At 40.9% G+C, this 20,188-nt stretch overlaps 2 protein-coding genes across 3 annotated transcripts in view; one reads left to right on the top strand and one right to left on the bottom strand.

Annotated features, from left to right (window-relative positions):
* Positions 1 to 698: 698 nt before the first annotated feature.
* On the bottom strand, positions 699 to 18,835 carry FASTKD1 (FAST kinase domains 1). Of its 2 annotated transcripts, none has more exons than XM_042822325.1 (15): positions 18,599 to 18,835; positions 14,468 to 14,965; positions 14,077 to 14,145; positions 13,625 to 13,750; positions 11,963 to 12,355; positions 10,676 to 10,786; positions 9,931 to 10,062; positions 8,473 to 8,959; positions 6,749 to 6,863; positions 6,127 to 6,255; positions 5,272 to 5,403; positions 4,175 to 4,288; positions 3,738 to 3,879; positions 2,630 to 2,744; positions 699 to 1,645 (listed from the first exon to the last, which is right to left on the bottom strand). In XM_042822325.1, exons 2-15 carry the CDS (start codon positions 14,800 to 14,802, stop codon positions 1,556 to 1,558), a joined length of 2,490 nt encoding a protein of 829 aa, XP_042678259.1. In that variant the 5' UTR covers positions 14,803 to 14,965; positions 18,599 to 18,835; the 3' UTR covers positions 699 to 1,555. The 2 variants fall into 2 exon arrangements, with proteins under 2 accessions (XP_042678259.1, XP_042678260.1); XM_042822326.1 differs by lacking the exon at positions 18,599 to 18,835 and adding an exon at positions 16,354 to 16,449.
* A 316-nt stretch (positions 18,836 to 19,151) lies between these two features.
* PPIG (peptidylprolyl isomerase G) overlaps positions 19,152 to 20,188 on the top strand; it is a 26,326-nt gene continuing 25,289 nt past the window's right edge. Inside the window, exon 1 of the mRNA XM_042822388.1 lies at positions 19,152 to 19,240. The gene's annotated coding sequence lies outside the window, so the exon portion shown is untranslated. The remainder of the gene's footprint in view (positions 19,241 to 20,188) is intronic.

Below are 20,188 nucleotides of genomic sequence, written 5' to 3'. Positions count from 1 at the left end.
ATAAGCAGACAAGCATCTAGTGGTGCTCTCAGTCATTCCACATAGGAGGATTGCCTCAGCAGAACAGTGCAGCTTTGGTCAGTTCTGTCTATTTTTCCTGGCTTTTCATCACTGCATTCATTTGGATTCAGACAAAAAATATACTCTTCTTACCAAGGTTTTTGAACCAAAAAAAAAACCAAAGCAAGGTGCACAATGGTCAATTCAGAAATATAGATGTTTGCTTCGCCCAAGCTTCAAAGCACATAGTAAAAAGAATGTCTGTTGCTTCTCTAAAAACACAAGAAATGCAGGTGTGTTGTATATGTGAAACAGGGGCATAACTTGCAGTCATTGTGAGTTAGTAGGAACTATAGCCAAACATGGCTGCTTCTGAAAATAGGCTGATCTGCAATAGTATAACCACCCTACAGTTTATTACTTTGCAATTAATGTTCTCCTGGCTATTCCACTTTTTCCTTCCACGTTCCAGTATCTTCTAGCTCTCAACAAAACCCTAGTTCCACGTGATCATAGGGAGCTGGTAATGTAACTGGCTGATAGTTTTGAAACACCACAAATAAAGCAATTTCACCACTGGTAACCAAGGTAGTATTTATGACTCTCTGAAGACTTTTCTTAGTCTCAATTTCTGGTTTCAGTTTTCTGCCTTATTTTGCTGTTTTGTGCACTCTTATTTACAGGACGGGCAGCTTATGTAGATTAATTTTGTTTTATTACTATTAGAAAGGAGTGGTCCAACTGATAATTACAAACATTTTCACAAATTATCCAGTCACTGATAGGTACTTGTGTCTGACACAAACAGTACTTCCTCCTCATCCCTCAGTTATCCCTTCCAAGTTGAACTGGACTGCAGGTGTTAATGGGTGACTGCCAGACCTCTCCAGCTACTTTACCTTTCAGGTTTGTGAAGGCATTCCAAAGGCTTCAAGCCTTCTTTTGTATATGCTGTATCACAGGGTAGAAAAAGCAAGCAGCTGGAGGTTCCTCACTGCACCACACCCTCCCCTGACATTGTCACCCACATTCTCTGTGCTCTAGAAGATGAAAACAGAATGGCTGTAATAGCAGTCCTATTCTTAGTAAATCTACATTTCACTTTGTTAGTTTCACAGTACAGAGAGACTGTTTGATCCCTATTGCTCATTTTGTCACATGCTGGAGGACATACATAGTTTCCACTCTATTTGCTACCTCCTCTTCCGTAGTCAGTATTTCCAACTCTTTCTTTGGACAGTTTAATATCTGCTCAAATCTCAGTAGGTAATAATGCAGTTGTATGGCAAAACTGTCACGGACCCATATACTTAAATAATAGCTTCCAGAAATGGGAGCTTTTATGCATCTCAATCACATCTTCGTAGCATATTGTGACCAGCCTTTTACAGCCCCTAACAAATGTAGGATCCAGTCTCATGACAGCCACTGCCCTAGGGCAAGACTTAGTCCAGCTAACTCACACAGAAATTTTGGCATGTATTCCTGGGTTACAAGAAGTTTAATGTTATACAAAGTATATTAAAAAAATTTACTTCTAATTACATCTTTGGTATCACTGAGCTTCATACAGACGTTTTCTCAGATACTCAAGCTGCTCAGGTTTCGTGGACAGAACCATAGAATTCCATTCAAAGTGAGGAATCTGTAGAACAAAGTCACACAAACTTAGTGCTAATGTTGCCTGACACAAGTCACAAACAGTCTTACAGCACAGAAAGGATCTACTGTTCTCCACATTAAAATATTTTGTCACACATGCCCTTCTGTCAGTTTGCTTCCACAAAGTAGTAGTTGCAGAGATGAAAAGCAGATACCCATACAATACAGGCTATGACAACTCCATTACCCCATCTTTCACCTGAGGTATTTTGAAACCCATTAAGAGAGAAAAACCCAAGGTCAACAGTTTGCAGTGCTGAACTATCAAACTGAAATGGTGTGTCAGTAGCCCAACATTTAATCTCAGGGCAACACAAGAAAAGATGTTCATTTTTTCTGGGATAAAAAAACAAACAAACAAAAAAACAAAACCCAAATTAAAAAAAAGCTTAAGCTTATAGAAGACTCCCAGTTAAAATCAGAGTAGGTGATATAAGTATTGATATATCTATACGGGAGAATCAGTATTCACCACGAGCCCCCTAATATGTCTGTGCTCCTGAGTGGGAATTTACACTGGTCACTAGCTTTGCAGTCACAGTACTGTCACTCCACAACCAGTCAGTGTCCACCACCCTCTTTAAGCTGCCATAACTGGCTCTGAGTGTGCAATGAGTGTGCATTCAATTTTTTCTCATATGAAAATCTTTGCTGAATTGAACTGAAACTCTTGTTTCATATTTTCTCATTTACTCAGGCTATGTTCAGATTGCTAGTTTGCCTGCACTGAGGTAACACTAAGACTTCTCGACTCCAGTTTTTCTGCAGCTGCTGTCAGAGATGTTAAGTTCTACTAAGTCTACAAATTGCTAGAAATTACTCCTCAAAATTCAAAAATTGCTCTCACTCAGTAGGTGCTTTTAGCTATCAGACGAAAACTGTCTTTAAAGCTGTTGGAAGGAAAATCCATCAATCTGCACTATTAACACAACTCAACAGAAGACATAAAATATTGTTGGCTACTCACCTGAATGACCCGATACCCCAGAATTTCCAGGTGTCGTTTTTTCAAGGCAGGTTCTCCTTTCAGGTGGCGTGAATCTTTACTAAAAGCTTTCGAATCGAGAAATTCCAAAGCAATTCTGCAAACAAACCAACAGAAAAATTTATTTACTTTCAGATAAAGTAAAATTTCTAGCTCAGCATTGACAGTTGCAGGAAGACTTCTGCTAGATAAATCTAACAGTTCATAGCAGAAGAAAGTTAAACAACTCCCTGAAAGTAGACAAAATGTTTTTCTTACATTTATTTGGAGATACTTTAGGAAGAGCACTTCTTTCTTCTGCTCTGTTCAAATGGCAAAAGCAGCAACCAGCATTTCCAAGGATTGCATTAGAAGAGGTCAGAGTATTCCAGTGTAATAAAATACATATTTCAAGAATCTCTATCTGCTCTATTGTACTGAATTTGGTTGAGGTGGATTTAATTTTCTTCGTAACATCTAACATGGTGCTACGTTTTAGATGGGTAACCAAAAGAGCGTTGATAACATACCTGTGTTTTGTCTGTTCCTACATGCTGCTTACACAGCAATCAAGACCTTCTGTGTCTCACTCTGCCCCCACAGAATGTAGACTGGGTTTGGCAAGAGGTTAGGAAGGGACCAGCTGAGACAGCTGACCTCAACTGGCCAAAGCACTATTCCATACCGTGTAACATCATGCTCCTCAATAAACTGGGCTTTTTTTTCCAAATTAGTCATTGTCTGGCAGCTGGCTGCACTTGGTCTGCTGGTGATAAGTGGTTGCATCTCCATCACTTCATTTTTCTTTTATTTAACAAACAAACAAGCAAACAAACCTTCTTCACTAATCAAACTGTCTGTATCTCAACCTAAGAGATATTTCTTTTTCCCCTCTCATTTTTCCCTCCAGATTCTGTTGATGGAAGCTTAGCTGCTGGCTAGGGTCAAACCACTACACACAGAAAGGCTAAATCTAATAAAGTTTCTAGAAAAAGGAACAGAAAAATAAATAGCCCAAGTGTACCATCCAGTATTTAGGACATAAAAAACAAAAAAATTTGGTCTAAATTTCATCTAAAGCTTGAAGAGTGTAAGAATTCCATGCACTAACCTCTGAGCCCCTTGTGGCAATGCCTTTCTCTCTTCATCCTTGATGTCACGTCTCAAGTGTATTCCCCTCAAATCATCCAGAAGTATATTCTGAGCCATGTAAGAAAGAGGCTTTTTATTTTTATCCAGAATGCATTCAAAATCTGTGAGAAAACATAACAGATGAAAAAAGACAGAAAAAGGGAAAATAATTTGTCCAGCATAGTGTTTGCTTCTAGACAAAACTAAGTGACAACCATCATTAGAGGTATCCAACATTTGTACCTGAATTATGCAAAACTGTTAGAAAGTGTATTCTACACAAACTGCCAAAACAGGTATTTCTTATTTGTGGTATCTTGTGGCCTGCAAATAGACAGCCCCAGGGGCTTGCCAGCCTTGGTGATAATTGTGCTATCAGCAGTCTCCAAAACAATCCTTGAAAGTGGAACTTCTCACCTATTTCATAGTAGTATGGTGTGAGAACAGATACTCTTGCATAATGGCTCCCTCCTAAGATCTCTGCCAGCATTCTGTGAACATGCTGTCGCAGTGGATTTATTCGGCTAATGCCTACGAAGACAAAATAAAGAATTAATTAGTCAAAATACACAACAGCTGAAGTTCTGAAACTTCAGTTCCTTGTGACATTGCACTTTTGATAGCCAGCCTACTGAATTAAAGCAGTGATCCTTGGTATTATTCCATCACAATTCAGATGTCACATCATCATCTTTTGGGTAGAAAGTGACCGGTACCTACTAAGCACAAACTGCAAATCCAGAATTTCCATCCCTGTTTTCCCACAAGCACTTTGGTTGCAAGTTTAATCAATTGAATTTTTTTAAAATTATGATTAGACTGTTAAATAAGTATTTAATAATTTTGCATCCATTGCAGGCATAGTCTGCTGTTATTTCTCCACATGTTGCAGATTGCTTAATACCTTGCTCCATTAAACATCTTCATTCTCAAAGATTAGAAAGCAGATTGGTCTGACAGATAGCAAAGCAGAATTAATACCATAAGAATTAACGGAGGAGACATTCTGTTTGCATCAGCTAGACTTCCTGAGATCACTGTTGTTCTGAAAGTTCTCAGCTGCTACATCTATGAGGCTGAACACCTGACCGTTCCATCTCACACCCTTGATGAACCTTAACTCTTTTGAAGATGACAGCAGTTTAGCTTCCTAATGGCTAAGTCATCAGTGTTCCATTCTGAAAATACAGCATCTCCTCCAGTAGACAATCTCAATTATCTCAATTCTTACACCATCCTCCATGTCATATACACCAGCTGTATTTTGTTTAGATCATATTTCTTACATATAAATACCTCCTCTCCAGTATATCCATTCTCCTGGGAAGAATTGCCTTGCTGTTTTACACTTAGTAAGTGTTCACACTTTCGAAGAACATGGTTTCAGTGTATAATGGCCTTTCTGGGCTTCTATTGTGTGCTAGTGTCAGCCCAGCAGTTTTAGAACAAGTGCCTAGCAGACTGCTGAAAACAGACTATTACAATAACAAGGGCAGCTCTCCTCAACGATTTACCTTTACACGAGACACGCTGGAAATAGTGCTCATGAAACCAAGGGATGTGAAACTCCGGACATTCCAGACAGACTGCTCTGTTCAGTTTCATAAGCTGCGCGCGGACCCTCTGCCTCAAGGTATCAGACAGGACTAAATTAAACAACATAGAAAAAAGTGTGAACTGTAAAGTGAAAAATCCATTATAATCAAGTAGATGGATACTTCTGAATCATTTACAAAAAATACAGTAGCCTTATACTATGGCACTTATAAAATTCATGCTACACAATTTTAGAACGCTTCACTGAATCCCCTACAGAAAAAAAGAAAAAAAAAAAAAAGCTCAATATTAAGAGCAATAGCATGACAAAAGAAAGCAGTGATTTAAATTCTCAGCATTTATCTTTTGATGGCAAAATGGCAACAGCACATCAGTAGCAAACAAGGACAAGGAACAGTCAAACAAGCATTCAATCTCTTATTTTGGAAGTAGAGTCCGGTGGTGCACATTTTTTTCAGACCAGAATTCCACATTATTTCTTGAGCTTTGGACTGCAACAATTTCTTATAATAATACTATATTCAGGTAATTTTATTTCCATTAAAATTAAATATACCAAGTACAATAAACTGACTATAATTTTTTTTAGAGTGAACTTATCTGGCAACATCATCCGTAATATATGCCAGCACTTCTAACATAAGATTTTGTTTATTCCTTCCCTTTTAGCATTCAAATACTAACTAGATCATACAGAGCAGTCTTTCCAGAAGACCAAATGATGTACAGTCTACTTCTCAAGTTACACACGACCACAACTCCATTTTATACCAAATGTCACATAACTCAATTCATCAGAGCTAGATATTTACCTTCAAGTTGAGCATCCAATCTGCTTAGGAAAGAAACATCAAATACTGTCTTTATGAGAGCTGGAGGAAAATACCCAGCCACTGCCAAAATGTAACCCAGCAGCACCAAGTGATGAGTTTCAAAACAACCTTTAGAAATGAAACAGAAATCCATATTAACACTACAGGGCATTGAAAGGACTTTTGTAATGCTTTTCTGCTTCCCAAGTCTATCTTAACATTAAAAAAAAAAAAAAAAAAAAAGCTAATTCCACAATTAGATCTACACATTTTTCCCTACAACTTAGGCATTTTTGGTGAGCTCTAAAATATGTCCTGCTCCCAAGTAATGATTCTCTGGGGAATGCCAAAACAATTATTTTCAATGACATTACAGAACATTAATCAGACTTTTCAGCTTCGTTATACTATGCTCAAGATAGTTTGCTGGTCCTGTACAAACAGCACTTTGTAAAGAGTGAAATGAAGCCAGAAAACCTCACAGAAATATACTTTTAATTTCACAGAGCACACAGACACGTTTTTTCACTTGGCTTAAAAAATGCCATCACACACACAGTTTTGTCAAGTACAAACAAAATGTTTCAGCGGCACTCAGCCCATGTTCTTCTAATATACTTACTCAAATTAGAAGTCAGATGTTGGATACAACTCTGAAAGAACTCTTCATTGGCAGGAGGATCATAGTTCAGAACAGAGAAAAGATAGAGAATGAAATACATTTCCAGTGGGTGGATCTGGGGAAAAAACAGATCCTAAGTTGAGCTGTTGAAAAGTATTCTAAAATTGTTTTGTAGTAAAAAGGATTTTATAAATTATTTAGAATATGGAAACCTAATGATGAAGTACTTTTTCGGGTAGACAAAAACATAAAAATAATAAAATGCACAAGTCATTAAAATTGCAACTATGGTTAAAAATCAAAAGCTGTTAGATGAAGATGATCCAAGTGTTACTCTGTGCTTAGACTTTAAGATTTTTAAAAGGTTTCCCATCCAATGGTTTCTTTTTGCTTGTTTTATAAGCTACACTGTCACAAGACAAAACAGAATGTCTTTTACATCAGTTCCTAATTTGGGGGAGGGAGGGAGAGGAAAGAGGGCAACACATTGAGAAACAGTGACTGTGACCCAAAACACAGATTATCGAGGAGATCCACACAAGAATGGTTAACAAAAAATATATTTGCCATGCGATGTGACTATACTGTAAAGAGGTAAAAGGAACGTTTAATATGATCAAATGAAAACCTGAACACAAAGGATTACAGTTGACCTAATGCTGACTGAACAGGAACGTAAGAAAGGAAAAGAGAAAAAAGAGAAGAAAGTGCAAAGTAACATGTGGAAATACAACAGCTTTAAGTGGACAAAGAGAAAGACGAATGCTGAAAGAGCTAGAGTGAAAAAACTCTTTGAGGCACTGTGAATTTTTCTCTGAAAAACATTTATCAATGCCCAGGAGAAGTGCTCAGTGCTCCTAGCACTGCGCTATTCAAGTCCGCCAACTCAAGAAGGATGCAGAACAAGAAAAAGTTCTAGGAATGCACCTTTCTGTGCAGAGCCACACCAAACCGTTTTTAGCACATATCCATGGAGATGCTGAACACAGTTCTTAATATAAATTGACATGTAGTGAAAATTTCAGGAAACAGTTTTAAGGAATGAAAGGAAATGTGTTTAAACAATCATTCTTACATTATTTAATAAATAAATAAATAAATAAATAAAATCACTAACAGTGCATTGCTTTTTTGAAAGCTTGAAAAATTAGGAGATTCAAAATCCCTAAAAATGCCAGAAAAAAAAGCATAGGACAGATCCAAAAACAGCTATTAAAGAACATTATCTTCATCCTGGAAAATCTCAGCATCTGTGCATGGTTGTTCCAGGGAGATGATCTCAAAACCTTCATTTGTCTTTGCTACAAAACCAAATATTCTCACGTTTGTCAAAGCCTGGATTCCGAGCTAGAATGACTTCTGGTCCAACAGAAGAGCCATTATAAGCTGTGTGCATCATGGAAAAGGATGAGACAGCTACAGTAACTTAAACATCTACTCCCAAAGCAGTGGCCAAGCCCAAATCTGCATAATTGCAATTTCATTCCACCAATAAAAAACTGCTGTATGTAAAACTGCCGCAAGTGAGCTGAAAAGATGAATTGTGTAAACTCACTTAAAAAAAAAGTTGTATGTTTAATCAAAATTCAAGAGAAACAATCAAACAATTAGGTAAAATCATAAAAGTCTAGATTTCCAGGCTTGAATTCTATCCTATTTGCTACTAACCTGTCCTTTTCTAAATGAAGAATTTATACAGTAGATCAAAAGAAAAACTATAATACCTTGTTTATATTTTGAACAGTCACAGATGCTATTCTGTCAAGTAATGAAGGACAGCGATGGTTTGTTTTTATGAGAAAAACAGACAACTGTAACACATTTGCCCATGTTACTTGATCTATCAAACGTCGACATGCAGCCACAGCCTCCTCACTGATGACTTCCTGCAACCACTCTCCATTCACATGTGTAAATTCTTCCAACAGGAGATTTAAGTTCCTGGCTTCCTGAAGTCTCTGAAATCCACAGTCATTCAGTTTTTGCAGAAGCTTTGCATGTAGCTCAGAAGTGTTTTGCCACTGCAACTCGTCATAATGATTCCATTTGACAAGAGCTGTAGCAATGCAACTGAGGTTCTGGAGTTTGCACTGAGGTAGAACTGCTGTTGCTTTGTTTATAATGATTTCCTCCACTTGAGAGGATGGAAGCATGGCCAGTGTGCGAATTATTGCAGCAGTATCAGCAGGTATGACACTAGATTTTAGAAAACTGAAAAGAGACAAAAAGAAAAACAGACCATTGATATCAACAGAGTGCAAACATTTGCTTATTTTTGTTTGTTTTTTTTTTTTCTTTTTTTTTTTAGACAGCAAATGAACTCATAAAACCATAGAATGGCCTGGGCTGGAAGGGACCTCAAGGATCATTGAGTTCCAAAGCCCCTGCCACAGGCAGGGTTGCACCTAAGTTCTATTTGAAAAGGCAATAGTAGTACATTGTTTCAAGAATGAAAGAAACACAAAATCAGGGGCACAAAATTCACACAGACAGTGACTATTTAAGTGGGTTTTTTTTCATTTCAACATTAATTTCTTCCTTCTAACATTCAAATCAAAAAGAGGAAGATGACAGTGAGCATCTTAGCTGGTGAGGCTTGAAGTGTTACTGAGAGCACAGAAGCACTTACTAAGGAAGTTCTGCCCTTTGTTAACTGAGTTTGTAGGTTCCTAGGTCAAGGATAATTTCCACAAAAAGTGAAAGCAGTGGTGGCAGATCTCTTCACAACAATGAGAACTAACTAGAAAGTTCTTTGTTCTGTAGAATAGTATTTCTGCTTTATACTTTCACTTGTTCCAACCATGACATCCTTAGTTACTTTTCACTGACTGCTTCAAGTATCTTCAAGTATCAAAAAAAGAGATTAATACATGCCCTACCTACATCGTATCAGCCAAAATTTCCTATTCAATGTCTCTGTGTTGCAGTAGCCAGTGGAGGGGGAAAAATAGTGTTTTAAAAGGTAACACTTTTATTAGTAGATACTACTAGATCTACAGCCAAGATAAAACCCATTTCATATCCTTTGATTTATGTATTTAATCAAATTAAATCATTGTAATAGCTTGTTACTTTATCATATTTGAGGAAAACATTTTAGCTTGTCATTTAACATATTAACTAGACTACTGTGTAATACTTCAATTAAATAAGAAAACGAATTCTCAAAAACAAACACTTACCCAAATAACAACATTTTCAGCTTGGCAAACAACTCCTGATCATGGCAATGCAACAACACCAAGCACTGTGTTAACTTTACCAACTGCAATACGTGATAGCCATCCAAGTGTCTATGCAGAACAGAAACCATTCTGAATACAAACAGAAAAAGATGACATGGTATTATGCTAATGCAAAAGATACTGCAGAACACAACACCTCAAATGAAGAAGGGGTTCCCCATATTGCACAGTAACTAAATAGACGATTATATACATCTGCACTCTTCTCCACCTCAGTTTTGTTGTTCAGTTTACAATTGCAGAGAATCTGGCTTAAGTTCTTAAAGACTTAGTAGTTCAAGTTAGGGCACAATAACTTTTGAAGAAACAACTCACATTAGTAACAGGACAGCTAGACAGGGTTTACTCTCTGCAACTTACTATATTCTCATTTGTCTCAGCAGTTTACAGTGATTCTCACAGGCTAAGTTCACACAAAAGAGATCACATAATAGTAAAAAAGCTAAAAGCTATATTCCACTAATTTGCTAGAAATGAAATGCCCTTCTGTGAAATTCCTGAATTACTCAATCACTTCAGGGTCAACCTGTGATATTCTGAAGTCTGTAACAGGTAACATGCACAGACTGCACGTGTTTGTATGCGACACAGTCCCCACTCCCAAAGTATACCACATACTTTTTCTTAATACATTCATCTATAACTATAGAACACAATTACTTTGTAGTCTTTAAAAAATTACTTTTCAAGCAGGTGAGAATGTCTACATTTCATTTTCAGCATTGTCTTCAGTATCACTAATGCTTGATGACTGCTAAATCCTTCTGCAATGAGTGCTGCAGTTGTTAGCAACCTAATGAGAAGAAAGAATTTATTTTCCAAAGAAAAACTGCTGAAAAGTCACAGCAAAGATTGTAACAATATTCTTTGTCTGAAAGAGGGAAAGAACAACAGACTACCTCATGAAATACAGGAAAACAGATTCTCCCCAACTAGACAGTTCTATCTTATGAACCATTCCTCTGAACAGCATGGCACACACAAAGATGCAAATGTATTAAATCAGGATACTGATTCCAACACTTCTGAAAGTAGTCAAAAATAAAAATTCACCACCAACCAGCAAGCGACAAATCGCAAAATCAAATATGAATTGAACCGATTCTGGGGCAAATAAGGCTAATAACTTGTGCTGCCTCATTTTCACTTTCATGAAAACGACAAAAAGATCTAGGAAAAGGTTTTGGCCAGTTAAACTGGCTAAACTTATTGTAAGGAAAATAATTTATTGTGTAAGTTATGGTAAAGAATACCCAGAGATTTGAAGAGCAGGAAATGCTACTGAAGTAAAGTCTGAAAACATTGCTAATCATAACTAATACAATAAATTCTGCCTAAGGCTCCAAGAGAGCCATGAACAATACCAGGATTTTGTGGCACAAAAATGCAGGCAGACCAAGATCTGCAATGTAATACAGGGCTCCAATCGCTACATTAATGCTGGAGGATTCCCTGCTGCCACCCTTTCATACTGGATATGGTGGGCTTAGGGGCTGGACTCAGTGACCTGGGGTTTGGGCTCAATGACCTTAGGGATCCCTTCCAACCTCTACAATTCTGTGATTTTGTACACCACACTGGGATAGGACAAGATTCCAATCTTGTAGTTTCAGCTACTGCAGATCTTAAAAGGAAAAAATGTAATACACACTATTGCATATATTTCTCAGGAAAAAGGCAAAAAGTTTGTTACCACTACCCACAGTACAAGGAAATAATAGGAGACAGAGTAACAAGATGGTCTTGAGTAACAGTATTCCCATGCACCTTAGTTACTTGATACAACTTCCTACACAACTGTTTCAAAACAAATTGCTTTCTGTAATGAAACAGTTCATTGCTATAAAGTTAGGAGTAGAAAACCTAATCATCAGATGTCACAGATATGCTCAGAAATTCCCCAAAACACCAACAGATTTTCAATTTCCATGAAAGACTATGTAAAAATAATGCCTGTTAAGAATCTTACCTTTCTCTTACCTTGGACCCAGCCATAGGCCCAAGAACAAAAAATAATTTTGCAAAAGATTCAGGATCATGGTAATCATCTATTGATTCAGACAGCAGCTGTTTAGCAATGAGGCAGAACTCTGCACTGTCAAAACCCAGCTGTTCATACAGTCCAAAAATAAGACTAATATTGTCTAAATCAAGATGAGAGGTGCTTTTTAAGAAAACCTTGTTGCATTTTTCTAGCAAAGAAGGATATGCCAGTTTACTAAGTTGAAGAAACTGTACAATTCTTTTGGCATAGTTGAAATGGACTTCTTCTCCCAATAGTTGTTCCACCTTCTGTAGTAATCGGTCCTGAAAACTCCGTGAGATGACACCAGATACACTGATCATCAAAACTGACAAGATCCTAAAAAATTCAAAAGACTTTAAGCTTATACATTGAACACAGTTAAGCAACACATTTTAGAGTTCTCAAATAAACTAGCCAAATAAAGGAATGTTAGTTAGGATGTTGCTGGCTTCGGCGCCACAAGGAGTTCAGAATCTAATCTACAAAAAATAGCTCAGCAAAAAGCATTTGTTCAAATAACTTAAAAATTGTGCTTTTAGAGAATTACTGAAACGATTGGGATTTTTCAACTCTTACAAAGTTGTTCGTGTAAAACCGCTTGACTAAGGCAAACTCCTGTGATGTCTCATTTAAATTTGCAAAAAGATCTTTAATCTTCGGTGAAAAATTAAAGAAAGCCAAACAATTGCCAGAAGACAGAACAGGGAGAAGAGTCACCATCAATCCTAAAGGAAAAAATCCCTTCCTAACAGGATAACTTCAGACAAACAAGAGTCAGTTCTGTAAAGAAATGCGGTCTCACTCATTCAGTTAATTTCATAAGCTGGCTCTGTGTGTCCAAAAATGAATAAATAAATGGAGACTGATGGTGCTGGAAAAGGCAGGGGGAAAAAAGAGCAGCATTTGCTGTAACTGCCCAGGGAGAAAAGAGGCAAGAAAAATAAGCTTGGACTTTTTTTGCCTACGGTTCTTCTTTTGTACTAAGAGACATGGTTCTAGCAGGGAAATACTGGTGGTAGGTGGATGGTTGGACTGGATGGTCTTGGAGGTCTTTTCCAACCTTTGTGATTCTATGATTCAACTCAATGTTAGCATCAGGATAATGTAACAGACACATTACCAAAAGAACTGATTGATTCACCTTGACAAAAAATGCTCTGAAGATAAATAAAAACAGATTTGTTTTAAGATTCCTCATCACTATTCATCGTTTCACAACAGAGAAACTACTAACTTCAAGGAAAACAGACATCTGGTGAAATGACCTGTATATTCTCAGAAAAGTTCAGAAGAAATTTAGAATCAGATTGAAGGAATATCTTTTATTCCACTTTAAGTGAAACATTAGTTTTAGTTAGGCACTTAGATTGGTCACAAATAAATTCTTCAAAAAATAATTGGGATATTGTTTTAACCTGAGTAAACTTTCTCGTGAAAACCAATGCACAAATCACATCTTTTCCACAAACCCCAAACTGAATTAACCTTCAACTGAAAAAAACTGAAAATGTTCAATCAAAAAAAAACCACCAAAAAAAACCTCACCCAAAACAGTAATTGTGACATATTGTTTCCCACACTACTCAGTTTCTCTTTGACACTTACCTTATATCCTGTACGTAATCCAGTTTTGTGTCCACAAGATGTGCTATTTTGCCAGTTAGGGGACTAAAATGTCTGCGCTGCTTGTGTAAACACAGTGCAAATTTAGACAAAGCTGGTAAACTAAGGCTGTGAAGACATCAAACAAAGACAGAATATTCACTAGAAATAAAAGGTAAATAACTGAAGGCAAAAATCTAATTCAACAACTGTATAAATTGTAAGTAACATTCAAATTACAAAACGGGAACAAAATATTTACACATTTCCTGTGACACGGTGATATCCTGAACTCAGACAAAATGCTCAGGTATTTTATAAGGAAGCGTATTGTGTGTACGAAACCCTACGCAATCCAGAAGTCAATACTCTTTGAGAAGCCAGGGTAGCCCTGTGTGAAGCAAACCACAGCTACAACTTACACTTTTCACAAAGCATACTAGTTCAGTACTTGCCTTTCCAATCTTTTCCACGCCTCTGTAACGAGCGCTCCTGCCAAGGAATCATGGCTTTCCACACTGAGCCTTCAGAAAAGTCAAAAATGTCACAGCAGTTTGAAAGATTGCTTAAGAGAGTAAAAGAAATACATCGAAGAGAAAAATGTCTTCCCATTATTTATCATGCTTTACATTTCTATTGCTCCTTCCAATCAAACAAATGTACCCAAAAACACATCATAAACATTTATGCATTCATAATCATAATTCTATTTATCAGGAGTACAAAACTCAGATCTGGCACAGGAAGTTAGATTTCCTTACAGTTGAGCTGTTACTCCAAAAACACCCTCTTCTTATTACCAGATGCACAATGTATAGATGTGGATATCAACATAATACTGCTTACCTCAGTATACTATACAGAGCGTCCACTATTGCCTCATTATCCATGTGTTCTACTTTGTTTTCTGCTAAAAAGCAAAGAGTTAGAAACTGGGAGTGATTTCTTACATAGTCAGAAGTCCTTAAGAGAAGTGGCTTCTTCTTCTGCAACTGCCATAACACATTCAATGCAATCCCCACATGCTTTTCAGAAAGCCTGGCCTTGTTCTTGCCAACAAGGCTGAACACTTCATCTTCATGGGTACAGTTATTTATCTGGCTCAGAAGCAGATCGTTGCTCAGAGTTCGGGCTTGGTAATGTCTCAGTGCAGACAAGCAAACTTGCCTCAAACAAAGCATTTTTCTAAGTCCATCAGCTACCTTTAACAGTGTCTAGAAAGATTCTTTCATTTTTCACAGCAAAATACTGTTTCACGGAACAAACTTTGGCATCTGAAAAATGGGCACTTCTTTTCTTTTCATCCTGTATGGTCACTATACTGGTAACTCAGTTCTGAGGTACCTGTAGTGAGACAGAATTAAAGCAGTTAGACACAGTCATAAATCCTAGCTAAAAATTGATGTATCTGCCTTTTAATGTAGTAGTTAATGTAAGCTTAAAAAAAAATCCATGCTTTGAATTCTTCTGAGAGTGAACAAAGAATATCAAAACACCCAGAAGTGTTAAGAAAAGTTATTACCTCTGGTAATAACTTTCTAAATAAATTTAAAAAATACTTCCATATTTAAAAAGCTACCCCAAAAATGCACCTGCTGCTATGCTTATACTGAGAAGGCAAAGATGGGCTTTTTCATGTGCAAGGAGGGCACAGGTCACTGAGACTTGCCTTCATACGGAAGCTGCTCCATGATGCCAACAGGGGGCTCAAAGGAAATGCAACTGTTAGTGGTAAAAGGAAGTGAGTGAGCACAAGCTCCTGAGCTCTAAACAATTTTAACTTATGATGCCTCATAACATGACTTTCTTCCCTGTGCAAAATGAAAGCATGCAAAAAGGTACACATTTTTCCAGCTATTACACAGTAATTTTTTAATAATGAATTTGCTTTATATTCCCTCTTTTAGTGCTTTTATTGCTTCTGCCTGCTTCATTCCTTGTGCTTACAAACAAATTTATCTGGGAAAATTTATATGGTGCTATTTATTCCATGCAGTGTCCATAAGAAGTTTGATCTTTCCATCTAATGACACAGATACACGCTGTTAGAAGTAGGGAGGACCCCTTATTTCATAAAGTGGATTAAACAAAGTGAAACACAGACCAAAGGACGATCAAGTCACTGTTAAATCACAACTGAGCAATCTTCAATAAAATCTTAAGTCCTAAGCTGGCAACTGTTGCAAGACTGCCAATCCTCCACATTTCTCAAGTTATTAACAAATGCTGCATAGATGCATATGCACGGAACCAAACATGCCCAGTGATGATAGCCAAAAGCAGCAATCATCAGTGGTTGTACCAATGGCTTTTAAACAGAGGCTACAATACAGAGCCGTCAAAATGAGTGAATGGTCTTCTTCCCCTGTGCTAGCAGCTGGGAGCAGGGACAGCAATGCAGAACAACCTGCAGGCCGGTTCCCAGCCCTCTTTCTGGAAAGCATTCAGCAGATGCAAGGGATTTGTCACAAATCTACACGATCTTAAGCTGTAACTTATTTTAACGTCTTATAAAAAGAAACCGAAGAAAAATGCCAAGTGTTTTGAAAATTAGAAACACACAGATTCAAACCGGGAAATGTATACCTCCCTCAACAACCACTTCTGTCTTCTATTTACTGTGCAGAATATAAACTAAAAGCACAAGAAGATATTTAATATCGGTGGAAATTCAATAAGCTTTCTCAAAACTGCATTACAAACCACAGAAAGCCCAGAAAACCTCCGCTCACCGAGGAAGACTGGGACACACGCCGATCGTGCGGCAGCACGGAGAGCGGCCCCGCGCAGCCGCAGCCCAGCGCTCCCTCGGCCGCGGCCGCGTGTAAGGGGAAGGGGGGCAGCGGGAAGCTCCGAGCCCAACTCCCAGCATCGGCCTGAGTCCCGCGGTGCCTCCCTCTACCCGGGGCCCGAGGGAAGGCCGCCCTCAGCGGCCCGGCCCCGGCCCGGCGCCGCCATCCCGCACGTACCGCTGCCGCCGCCGAAGAGCCGCGGGGGCGGTGCAGGGGGGCCGAGCGGAGGGCGGGGAGGTGGCGGCTCCGAAGGGCGGCCCGCCGAGCCGAGCGGCCGGGGCGGTGCCTGGGACCTGGGGCGGCCCCGCGGCTTACGGTCGGCTTAGCGCTGGCGTAAGGGAGCGCCGGTGGAACGGCTGGGTGCCGAACTCAGAGAAAAACGTGATTTAGTAAGGAAATGGAAGAACCAGCCTTGTCTGCAACTTGTAAGGCATCCTCACATCCGCAGAGCATCGTTTGAGAAGGCCTCAATTGGCATTTTTGCGAAGCCACAGACGGTACCCCTCGCTCATATGGAGCCCCTGCGCTCCGCTCATCCCTGCCATGCTATGGCCCCGTGGCTGTCGGGAAACGCCAGGAGCGGGGAGAAGGGTCAGACCTTCCAAGCAAAGTAAACGGATATTTATAAAGTTCCAAGGTCACATCAGTACCATTTTTATATAATGTACTTTGAGGGGGGGAACATCATCTCTGTCCAAAAAACCCACATTGGTCTGATGTTCAAGAGTGAAACTCTGGTATTTGGCTTCGCTGTACTGAACATACAGATCAATCACAGAATGGCTGGGATTGTAAGGGACCTTGCAGCCCACCCAGTCCCACGCCCTGCTGCAGGCTGCCCACGGCCCCATCCAACCTGGCCTTGAGCACCCCAGGGATGGGGCACCCACAGCTCCTCTGGGCAGCTGTGCCAGGGCCTCACTGTCCTCTGAGGAAAGAATTTCCTCCTGACTTGTTGCAGCCCTATGCAGTAACATTATACATAATGAAACATTATGATTAATTCACATTACCGTATTTGTAAGCTGTATTTTCTTATACTTCGCAAAAAAAGATAAGTTTTAAATTACAAGTTTTGGGACATAGATCAAACATCAAGTTCTGGAACACAAATCTAACATATTGTGACATGTATGTGATTTATATTTGCATACAAACAGTTCCAAATCTCTCTGTATCTTCTCTACCACCAGTGAAAATAACAAATACCATCCAATATCTGCTGATGCGGTTAGTCAGCATCAACTGATTTGAGGCAATGGTAATGCCAAGCTCACAGTGCTCACTTATCCTTCAAACTTTCTATGGCATGGCCTCAGGCTGCTATCATTCTATCTGAAATCACAGCCAGTATTATCTGGTGATTGATTGGCTGTTTTGCAGCTTTGGTTTTGTCTCCTCCGCTGTTACACCTCAAATATTGGATGCTTACAAATACGGAACTCCCTCAAACTAGTAAAATAGTAAAATGCAGATGGCCTGGGCGGCAGACTGCAGGGACACATACACACGTAAGTGACAGGGAGGACCTGAGCCCTGTGGGGATCTCAGGGCAGCACTTACCCCTGTGCAAACTCACTTAACTCTAGGAAATCTGATCTCCCCTTTCACAGAATCACAGAATCACAGAATCACCCGGGTTGGAAGGGACCTCAAGGATCATGTAGTTCCAACCCCCCTGCCTAGCAGGGCCACCAAACACACACCCCTTTAAAAGTACATCTTATCCGCAAGGAGGTGACTTCTGCAAATCATATGGACTTTCCTTTTAAAAGATGCTGAATTTGTTACTTTTGACTTGCCAAGTGCATTTGGATGGAATCAATTATTTAATCAATTAAGAATGTCTAAAGCAAATTGAAGAGGCTAGATAAATTTTTTTACATTTTAAGCAGGGCATTTAGAGGAAGAAAGCCTTGTACCAAAGCCTATTGAAGCCGGTGTTGATTCACCATGTAGTACTCTTCTTACTTCAGGACTTCCTGACTCACAAGTCAATCTCTCCTTTGTGTTTGGTTTATCTTTTTAAAAATCATATTATTATTTTAATTTTGGTTAGAAATTTGGAAGGAGAAGAGTATATTCCTGCTTTCAACAGGCTACTCAGCATCTTACCACAGGACTTGCATCCTCCCTTCCCATTACACGCGACTACAAACCCCGTACTCACAAACTCCGTACGTACAGAGCAAGAAAGCTTCTGTTTCTATTGCAGACTGACACGGCTTGAATGGCAGCGTAAACACACAGGTTAAGATCAGGGACATTTTTCTACGCGATAATTTCCTTTTTAGTTTTAACAGCCCCTCGCTCCACGCGCCAGGCACTGCTGCAGCGGCTCCCGGGGGCGTTTGGAGCTCTGTACTGTCCCAAATCCCGGCCGTTTCCCGGGCCGTTGGCCGAACCGCCGCTTCAGCTGCGTCCAGAGGGGAAGGCCGCAGCTGGTGCCGGCGCGCCGCCTGCCCCTCACGGCCTGCTCTCCTTCCCGCCAGGCCCGGCCCGGCTGAGGGGGGTGGAGGCGGCGGGCGGAGCGCCGCTGACGAGCTGGAGGGGGCGGGCGCCCCTTCCCCCAACCGCTCGGGCTCCTTCCGAGCGGTCCCCGCCACCGGGGATTGCTCCGCGCGGCCGGTACCTGCGCACCCCGCGCCTCTCCCAGCCCCGGGAGGCTCGGCCGCCGCCTCTCCTGCTTCCGCGCCCCGCTCCGCCGCGCCGCCCCCGGGGTCGTCCCCTCCCGCCCTCTCCTTCCACTGACGCAGTCCGTGCCGCACCAGCTCTAACATGGCGGCGAGGCGCTAAGGAGCGCGGGGCGACGCGGGCCGCGAGCGGGGTGAGTGCCGGCACCGCCATGTGGCCGGGGGAGGGCCGCGGTCCGGGCGGCCGCCGAGAGCTCGGGGCCGGGGACGGAGGTTGCGGGGCCCGAGCCCCGTCACCGAGGGGGCAGGAGCCGAGCGCCTCCCTGGCCCGCCGGGGGCACCGCGGGGTCCCTCTCGCCTGGTGCCGCGGCTCGTCGTGCGGGGCGGCGGCTGTGAAGGGAGGGCCGGGGGCACTCCGCGTGAGGGCGGCCTCCTGGGGGACCACGGGGCCCGGGGAGCCGCAAGCGGGCCGGGGCGGGAGGCGGCGGCCGGGGCTTGGTGAAAGCTGCGGCCGGCGGTGGGGGCCGCTGCGGAACGTGCTGCCCGCGGCCTGGGCGCTGCTCGGCGCTGGCCTCGGAGTTTGAATGAAGCCTTCCTCCTCCGCCAGAAGGCGAAGTGAGCGGCTGCCTGCGTGCCACATGTTCTCCTTCCTCCGCAGGCCTCTCCCTGGGATCCGGAGCCTGGAGGAGCTGCCGTGGCGGCAGGAGGGTCCCCGACTCCCTCTCGGGGCTTTCTTAAAGCTCTTGACGGGTGTTTGTGGGAAATGCGTGTTAGACCCGTCACGCTTATGGCCATGACCAGGCCGTTAGTACTGCATCTGTACGGTTATTCTTGAAATCGTATGGAGGTTTTGGAGGAGGGAGGCTTAGGAGAAAAAGCAATGGTGTATGGAAATAGGCTGAAATTTCTGTTATATTGCCTTACAGTTCGCTCAGATATGTGTCTTCCATAGGCCTGATAAGGAGGTCACTTTGGTAGCTACTCAGTCTTAGACTTAAGTTCATAATGTTTTAGTAAGAGAGAATATCCAGTTTTTCATGTTTTTGTTCCATATTACCTGCAGGAAAAGTTGTTCTTTGGGTGGAGATAGATAATGGGTTTGGTTGTTTTTTTTTTTTTTCTTTTTTTTTTTTTTTTTTTTT

This window comes from Centrocercus urophasianus, unplaced genomic scaffold (assembly GCF_019232065.1).
Source record: "Centrocercus urophasianus isolate 14NV4802_14NV808 unplaced genomic scaffold, USGS_Curo_1.0 seq_20, whole genome shotgun sequence".
NCBI classification, from domain to species: Eukaryota; Metazoa; Chordata; class Aves; order Galliformes; family Phasianidae; genus Centrocercus; species Centrocercus urophasianus.
The sequence above is the reverse complement of the archived record's forward strand: the minus strand, read 5'-3'. Positions and strand labels throughout refer to the sequence as shown.

What these genes read in the sequence shown, in the direction of transcription:
- FASTKD1 (XM_042822325.1), bottom strand. Translation starts at nt 14,802, where the DNA reads ATGCTTTGTTTGAGGCAAGTTTGCTTGTCTGCACTGAGACATTACCAA. An exon ending in ATTGGATGCTCAACTTGAAG is followed by an intron (nt 5,404 to 6,126) that starts GTAAATATCTAG and finishes TGTTTAATTTAG; the next exon opens with TCCTGTCTGATACCTTGAGG. An exon ending in TGGGGTATCGGGTCATTCAG is followed by an intron (nt 1,646 to 2,629) that starts GTGAGTAGCCAA and finishes TTTGTTCTACAG; the next exon opens with ATTCCTCACTTTGAATGGAA.